General features: G+C 52.2%; 1 protein-coding gene across 1 annotated transcript; it reads left to right on the top strand.

The window, feature by feature from the left end:
* Nucleotides 1–2,167: 2,167 nt before the first annotated feature.
* Nucleotides 2,168–8,981, top strand: NODAL (nodal growth differentiation factor; the record flags this gene model as incomplete). Its single annotated transcript, XM_079710012.1, has 3 exons — nt 2,168–2,363; nt 6,531–7,228; nt 8,829–8,981. 3 exons carry the CDS (start codon nt 2,168–2,170, stop codon nt 8,979–8,981), a joined length of 1,047 nt encoding a protein of 348 aa, XP_079566138.1.

Below are 8,981 nucleotides of genomic sequence, written 5' to 3'. Positions count from 1 at the left end.
ACGGGAAGGAGATCATCTGTTTTGTTCCTTCCCCAATCCTGGTGGGTAAGACTACTACGTTCTGAATGCCCCTGTTTCAACAGGGACCCCCTGGATTCTAGGACATGTAGGTTTGGGGGAAGGCTGACCCCTGTACCTCTGTCTAACCACAATCTCTCATTGTTTTTTATTTATATATTCATAACCTGGGTGAGGGCACCTTCTGCCTCTGGGGAGGGGTCTGATGCAGAGGGCGGGGACTGACAAGCCCCAGGCTGCAAGGCCCCAGGCTAGGGAAGTTGAATGACAACCAGGGAGCACCCATAATAATCTGTATGCTTAAGGCTTTGCAAAGCATTTTAGCATTTGTTTTATTTAATCTTCATGGAAGGAAGTATCTCCAGTCATGGTTTACAGATGAGGAAACTGAACGCAGAGAGGTGGGTTCCAAACTGTAACTAGACCCTAGCTCACCCAGGTTCTCAAAGTTGTCTGATAAGAATCACAGGGGTACTGGTTAAATATGTAGATTACCAAGGTCTCTCTCCAAATTCGAATGCTAAAGGCCTGGATTGGGACTCAGGAATCAGTAGTTTAACATACACCCCAGGTGATACTTATCTTCAGGCAAGTCCAGACACAGTGCCATTCGCTGATTAATTTACTCAGCTAAGATACTTTGGGTCCCAACCATGACAGGTACTGGAGGGAGAGCACGATGAACAAGACAGTCCCCATCTTTAGAAGGAACTAATAGTCGTCTGGCTGAGCATATTGTCCCGGTCCCGTGGTCGGCACAGGTCTACAACCCACATCTCTCCTAGGCAAGGCCCCTTCCTGCTGGCTGGGCCGGCTTCCGCCTGGACACGGGTTTGGAGCTCCTAGCTGAGCCTGCTGGGCCTCCCTCCACTAACACCTGCTCAGGTCTGAGCGTGCGGTTCTTTGGAGCTGGAGGCATCCTGTGAAAGAAGCCTAGGTGTGCGGGGCACGTAGTGTTTCAGTAAATGCTGGCCAGCTGCTAATGTGCATGTCAGGGCTCGGAAAGGACCAGGGGGTGAGGGCGGGGGCATAAAGAGCCCTCCAGTGTTGCAGAAAATAGCTGGGGCCTGAACAAGGGGCAGAGATTTACATTTCTTTAAAGGTAATTCCAGCTTCAACCTGACTTTGCACCTGAAGAGAGCCCAGACAAGGACCACTCTTGTGTCGGTGAGGAAAGCAGGGCCCAGAGAGAGGAAAGTAAGAGGTCCTGAGTTGAAAGCCAGGTCTCCAGGGTAACTGCCAGGGGAGGCAGGGACTGCAGGACATGGATGACACAGGCAACACCTTTTTCCTGAAACTCTTGGGGTGATGTGAACCTGTGAAGGAAGACCCTGATACCACCACAGGCACTCCACTCACCCCGTTAGCTATGCCCTCGGCTCCAGCTTCTGAGCACTTCCTTTTCCAGTGGAGAAGTCTGTCCTTCATCCTGGTCACTCCTGTCCCCTGTTTTCTCCAGGAGAGAGCTTCAATATTTGAAGCAGGTCCCCATGGACCTTCGTCTGGCACTCATCTTTTTTGTTCCAGCAATTCCCAGTACCTAGTATTTTTTCAGAGGCTAGCTCTCCAGACAGGCCCCGCCGTATAAGGCGGGGGGTGCTCCCAGAGGCCATCTGTACAGTGTCCTGGAAGGCTGCAAGGTGCCAGGCTGGGCTGAAGCCTCCCGGCCGGTGTGGGGCTGTACCCTGCCCGAGAGCCTCCAGGAGACACAGCTTTCATTCTCTATCTGCTCCTGGTTGAGCCAGACATCTATTTGGAACCTGGAGGAAGAGGAAAGGGCAGGGACCCCAGGTGGGGGAGAGTAAGGAAGCCATCCTTCTGACCTGGGAGTTTGCCTGCGACAAGCCAGCTGTGTCTTAGAAAAAAAAGCCTGGAGTAGCAGAGTGCCAGGGTGTCCAGACTGGGCAAACTAGACGGTCCCTGGACCTAACAGCTCCTCCAGTTTTTCAGGTCTCCTCCCTACCAGGCTCAGGTCTCACTCGCCCCCAGCAGGTGGTCCCTCTGGGGGCCACCCCCGGTGACGGGGGCTGGGCTGGGGGGTGTTATCCGACCTGAAAGCTTCCCCTAGGGAGGAAGGGCAGGGGCGGGGCGCCCGCGAAGGCCCAGGATATAAGGGACGGAGGCTGGCCTCGGGCCCCGCCACCCCACCATGCACGCCCACAGCCTGCCGTTGTTCCTCCTGCATGTCTGGTGGGCTCTCCTCCAGGCGGGCGCCACGATGGTAGCCCCGGTACCCCTTCGAACGTGGGCGCAGCCCTCGTCGCCATCCCCTCTTGCTTATATGCTGAGCCTGTACCGCGAACCGCTGCTCCGGGCGGACATCATACGTAGCCTGCAGGCGCAAGGTAGGCTGCCCCGCCCCGCCCCACTCGGCTGGACCCCCGGCGCGCCTTGGGCGCTCCCGCGCGGGACTCCGGGAGAGGGCTGGAGCGGCAGGGGCTGCGGCACTGTGCCGGGGACGTGCCATTGAAAACGTATCCGCACGCTTGAAGGGCACGTTCAGGGGCTGGGGCTAACGGTGTCTCGGCGTCCTCCTTGGCTCGGGAGACAGGGTTGGTGGCACCCGGGGTGTGTCCCGGACTAAGACCTCTGCGTTCCGGTCTTGTTTAGGGTGGGTAAAGCGCGGGACTATAGGGTGGAAGACTGATTGTGCCACTGCTAATCTGTGCCGTCTTCAACTACTGTAATCTCCGGGCGCCTCTGTTTGCACATCTGTAGCATAAGGATAATAGTGCCTCCCTTATTGGACTGGCGAGGGCTATGGACAACGCACATAGAACGCTTAGCACAAAACCAGGCATAGCAATATATGGTCGTTATTATTGCTACAATTATTTGTCTTGTCAAATTTTTTTTTTTTCTTTTCGCGAGTGAGGGTGAATGCGTCCCGGGGTCTGGCGTTGGGAGTGTCTCAGGCTGAGACTGAGGTTCGAAATAGGGTATCAAGCATGTAACATCAGGGATTAGGTTTCAGAAATTATGGATTAGAGATGAAATGCCCCGAAGTCGAGAACTGCGGCAGGCTTGGGTCATCCAGCCCAGGCGGGGTAGGTGTCAGTGTCCCGGACGACACCGGGTTCGGGGCCTAGATGTGGAGCGGGCGAGGTCACTCCCACGGTGACCTTGAGAGTATCAGCCGCGAGGATGGGGCAGCTTGCGATCTGGGAACTGGGCGCAGGTAGATGTTGAGAAGAGGGAGCCCTTCCCGCGGGGTTCCTCTACTCCGGGCAATCCACATCCCAGCGCCCGGGGTGGCCCCTGCCTGCCTGCACCTCTCTCTGCCTGCCGGGGCCAGACGGCCCTCCCCGGAGTTCAGGCGAAATCCACATCCGATAATCTGATTTGACGGCCACCCGCCGGCCCCTTGTGATCTGGGGGTGGGGGCTCCTAGCTCCCTGGCCAGCCGCGTCTGGGGTCAGACAGCCAGTGACCCTCTCCGGAAGGGTCATCTGGGGACTAGTCAGGCTAGGGACACGCGGGGGGCGGAGCAATTTGAAAATTACTGGAGTGCTCTGCCTGCTAGGAAGTTGGGGTTGGGGGGTAGGTGGATGAGCAAAGAGTGGGAGGCGCACTTTTCCAATTCACTCCCTCCTTCCAGAGAGTTCCGGAAGGTTTGTGGTGATTTGACAGTCTGGGAATCTGGGAAACTGGGTCTGGTCCCTCAAACCCTGCTTCCCAATTCCCCATGTGTCCCTGGCATACCAGCTGACTTTTCTAGTCTCCCCTTTTGTAAAAATAAAGTGCCCGGCTTTCTTTCTACCTCATTTGTGTGAGTGTGGTACCTTTCCATCTCGGGTTTATTTGTAAGCTGCACAGGATAAGGGGAAATGGGTGTTGGAATCTAACCAAATCAGATGTGGATCCGTGTCTTGTGTCTTTCACTGTTTAACCATCTTCACCTTGGACCTTAGTTTCTTCATCTGCAAAATAGTGATAAAGGAGGGGAGGATTTAAGGAGACAAGGCTTATAAAACACTTGGCATGAGGGAAGCAGTTAATGGTAATCACCCTCATAATTTATAATAATGTACGGTGGGAACTCAGTGTCATACTCACCCTCTTTTTCTACAGAGTCCCTGACTAACTCAACACCCTGTTTGAGGGGAAAGGAACCCAAGATCATGAGCCCTTCCTTCTTTAGGATTGGAAGTGGGTCGAGATTTCGCTGGGGCCCATGTGGCCAAGTCTGCATTCAGTCTGTGGATGGGTTTCAGGGTGTCCATGAACCCCTTTCTTATAACCACTCCCAAATCACATTTATTGTGTTAGTAGGAAATGCAGTTTTTTCTGGGGAGAGCATTCTTGGCTTTTATCAGGCATTGGTGACCCTCAAAGATTAGATCCCCCCATTATTCTAAGATGAACCAGAGCCAGATCTAAGAAAACCTGTTAGCACTGTGTCCTGGGGAGCCCTTGGCTGCAGGTAGGGTAGTGGGGTCTCAGACTCTTCCAGCAGGAAGGAGTATCCTCCTCCCTGCCCCTGCATCCACACTGCCATCCCAGCAGCAGATGACTTTGTCCCCCTGTCCAGGTCCCTCACTGCCTGGACATCTTCATTTCTAACTTGGACTTGGGTAATAATAAGGAGGCAGTTGATGATGGCCGTTTATTGCACTTTGGTGGTTGTGCTGGGCAAAGCACTTTACACACATTATCTCAGTAACTCCCAACACCCCTGTGAGGTGGATACTGTTACCCTCTCCCTTTTACCCAGAGGGAAACTGAGGCCCAGAGAAAGCTGGCTGCCCAGTGTGGCAGAACTTGATCCATCATGGGAGACACCGGGAGGGGCCCTCTTAAACACTGAGCTGGAATGCCTTTAAAAAGCCATTTGTGGATACTTGAGATAGTGTGTTTTAAGTCCTGGTGTAGGTGGAGCTGTAGAGGAGTTGCTACATGTCATGGGCGGTGCTGCGAAGGGCAGTGGGTGGTGTCAGCCTCCTCCCCACACCTCTGGGGAGTTGCTAGTCAGGGGCCGGTTATCGCCTCCTGCAGGTGCTAATGAGAAGGGAAGTGGAAATTAAGTGAAAAAGAACATCTAGGGATGGGCTGGGAGAAGCTTCAGGATGCTGAAGCTGGGAATTACCCCCTTCTAATGCAGGCTGGACTTCCCAGAGAAATCCACTTACTATCTGACCAAAGATGTTCTATGAGACAAAGAACCAAAAAAACAAATTTTTTTTTTTTTTTTTTTTTTGCTGTACATGGGCCTCTCACTGTTGTGGCCTCTCCCGTTGAGGAGCACAGGCTCCGGACGCGCAGGCTCAGTGGCCATGGCTCACGGGCCCAGCCGCTCCGCGGCACGTGAGATCTTCCCAGACCGGGGCACGAACCTGTGTCCCCTGCATCGGCAGGTGGACTCTCAACCACTGCGCCACCAGGGAAGCCCCCCAAAAAACAAAACTCTTATGTGGTCTGCCCAGAGTGGACCTCAGTCAGAGATCACTGCCTTCAGGACTGATTCACCAAAGGGTTACTGTTTTTATTTCTAATGAATAACCTCTGCCTTTTATTTAGCAATAGACCTTCAAACATCTTCATTTCCCTGGGTCCTCGTGACAATGCAGGGAAGGGTAGGGCATTATTATTCCCACTGCAAAGATGAAACTGGGCTTGAAAAAAGTTAAAGATCACTTTTAGCTGACCTGAAAAATCCACCAATATGTGCTATTCCCAGACATCAGACCAAATTAGTCCAGGACTAAAATGAATGGAATGTGCTTCCCCATTCCTTTTCATTCAGGATGGGTTTAATTGTCTTGGGTGTGTGCTTGCTGTGTCTGCCCTGGTGTGTGGATGATCTGGAGTGGGAAAGGGTGAGCGCCCTGCAGGTAGGTAGGAGAGACCACTGGGTGGAAAAGTGCAAGGTCAGTGCACAGTCAAGCTTAGAATGTCTTTAGAAACCTATTTGTAAGGTTGCCAAGAACTCTTGAGGTGTCTGCCTGTCTTTAGGAATTGGTGGGGGAAAGGGTGACCAGTCTTTGGATTCCGTTGCCTATGCCTCCCTGGGAGCTCCAACCCTTATGTTCTGTGAATCGACCTCATTGTGCGTAAAACAGGCCACCCTTTCCAATGAGAAGACAAAGCCTGGCAAGCGGGCCACAGGGTGCGTGGAAGTCCAGGATTTCTGTCAGAAAGCTCAGGGCTTGTCCTTAGATTGCATGTGTGAGGGGAGAAGGGAGAAGGAGACGAACTCATCCAATTTTTACCAGTTGTTCTCTGGAGTGTCATGAGGGGGAGCAGCAGAACAGTGATTTGGAGGTTGGGCTTTGCAGTTGGGCTTATTCTTGGCTTTGCCACCTTCCAAGAATGACACCTCACGCAGGTAATTTAACCTGAGCCTCAATTTTCCTCATCTCTAAAATGGGTTCAATAACATGCCCAGCTCGTAGGGTAAGGGTGACGATTCATATAAGGTAAGGGCTCAGTCATGAGCTATGGTGGTTGTTATACCAACTGAGGCTGCAGGAGGCCCCCACTCACTTGCTTCCTTCTGGTTTTTTCTCACCCAGATGTGGAGGTGGATGGGCAGAACTGGACCTTTGCTTTTGACTTCTCCTTCCTGGGCCAAGAAGAGGATCTGGCATGGGCCGAGCTCCGGCTGCAGCTGTCCAGCCCTGTGGCCCTTCCTCCCGACGTCCCACTCTCAATTGAGATTTTCCACCAGCCAAAGCTGAATGAGGATAAGGACCCACCCAACTGCCCAGAACGTCTTCGAATGGATCTGTTCACTGTCACTCTGTCCCAGGTTACCTTTTCCTCGGGCAGCATGGTCCTAGAGGTGACCAGGCCACTCTCCAAGTGGCTGAAGCACCGTGGGGAGCTGAGGGAGCAGATGTCCAGTTTGGCTGGAGAGTGCTGGCGGCTGCCCCCCACAACACCTGTCACCAATGTGCTCCTCATGCTCTATTCCAACCTCTCCCCGGAGCGGAGGCGGCTGGGTGGCTCCACCCTATTGTGGGAAGCTGAGAGCTCCTGGCGGGTCCAGGAGGGACAGCTCTCCCGGGAGAGGGCCAGGAGGCACCGTCGATATCACTTGCAGGACAGAAACCAACTGTGTCGGAAGGTCAAGTTCCAGGTGGACTTCAACCTGATCGGATGGGGCTCCTGGATCATCTACCCCAAGCAGTACAATGCCTATCGCTGTGAGGGCGAGTGTCCTAACCCCGTGGGGGAAGAGTTCCATCCAACCAACCACGCATACATCCAGGTGTGATGCCAAGGCCTGGGGAGGGGAGGCTGTAAGCTGTGGGGGAGAATTGTCCTTACTACCAGATCAGGACCCTGGCTTTGCTGTTAGGTTACTGTGTTCATTCATGCACAGTTATTCGAGCACCTACAATGAGCCAGGTTCTGTGACAGGTTTTAAGGATATAGAGGTGACCAATGATAACATCCTCAGAGAGCCTACATGGAGTCATGCCTTGTTGGGTGACCTTGAACACACTGCTTTCCTGGGACTTTTTCCTTCTGTCATAAAATTAGGGGTGGGGCGTGTAGACTGGAGGGTCTCAGTTCCTCCCACTGCCCTGACATTCTAGGAAAGGAAGTTCAGAATTTGGAGTTTGGGAATAGACAGGCCTGGGTTTGAATCCTACTCATTAGCCATGTGATATTGATCAAGTTGCTTACTCTCTCTGAGCCTCAGTCTCCTCACCTGTAAAATGGGGATAGCAATGCCATACTTCTAGGGTTACATGAGATGATATGCATCATATCACGTGTAGTATCAATAGTTAGCAGGTAACAGGTATAATGTTGTCTTACCATTACTAGAAGTCTGTAACTCATTGATGCAATGGGGGCCGCGTTTATGAGGCCAAGGTAGAGATATTACTGTTCCAGCCACTGTACTTTTGCTGCCTAAAAACAGGAGTTGGACACCCATTTTGCAAAAGTAATAAAGCCAGAGGCTACCACTAGGTGCCACTAATCAGCCTATGGTCTAGAAGGTAGTGGAGGGAGAGGAATGGAAGGAAAATGATGTGGAGAAAGCAGAGAAGAGAGCTTATATATGGTGGTCCTGACCTGCTCTCAAAGGTCACACGGGATCAAAGTGTTTTCATTTTCACTCTATGAAGCCTAGACTGAGAATCTCTAGGACCTGTAGTACATCCTCCATGCCAAGCCTCAGGCAGGGTCCAGAGGCTCTGGGGAGAATGTGAGCTGAGCTCGTGAGAGGCAGTGGTGGGGGCTGGTACCCTAGAGGGCCTGTCCTGGGCACAGGCCCTCCTGAGTCTCTCCCAGGCCCCACTTCTGTCCACCAGCCTACCTGCAGCATGATCAGGGGGAACCAGAGACCCAGATAGTCCAAGTCACCAAATCTAACACTGATCCGAAAAGCCACCACTGGACCACAGGGACAAGGCCCAGTTCCAGAATGCCAAGGGCTTGTTACCTTTTCTCCTGTTGACTCTGTTTGCCCTTCTCTGGGCAAGAAAGCAAATCCCACAAGAATTTCCGCATGACTCTTTTCTTCATATTTCTGGAACTAAACCAGGAGTTTCTTGGAATATTTTTAAAGTCGGTATTCACTCTAGACTAGAACAATAGGAGAACATATGTTACCTACTGCTCTACCCAGATACAGCTTTTAGAATCTTCTGTTTAAAGGCTGTTTAAAAAAAGAGTTATTTTAGATATTAGAGTTGATGATGTATTGGCATTCTGATTCCTTTATGAAAAGAATTTTCTATTTTTGCCCCCAGAAACTGATTTTAACTGTTAACTTTTTCACCCTTTACCCAGAAATGACACCATTCTGACCTCACCACTGGGATGTGAATTGACCCCCCTGTCCTCCCTTTCAGAGTCTGCTGAAACGGTACCAACCCCACCGAGTCCCTTCCACCTGCTGTGCCCCAGTGAAGACCAAGCCCTTGAGTATGCTGTACGTGGACAATGGCCGAGTCCTTCTAGACCATCATAAAGACATGATTGTGGAAGAATGTGGGTGCCTTTGA

This window comes from Hyperoodon ampullatus (assembly GCF_949752795.1).
Source record: "Hyperoodon ampullatus genome assembly, chromosome: 1".
In the NCBI taxonomy this organism is placed as follows: Eukaryota; Metazoa; Chordata; class Mammalia; order Artiodactyla; family Ziphiidae; genus Hyperoodon; species Hyperoodon ampullatus.
This window is presented reverse-complemented; position numbering and strand designations above follow the sequence as displayed.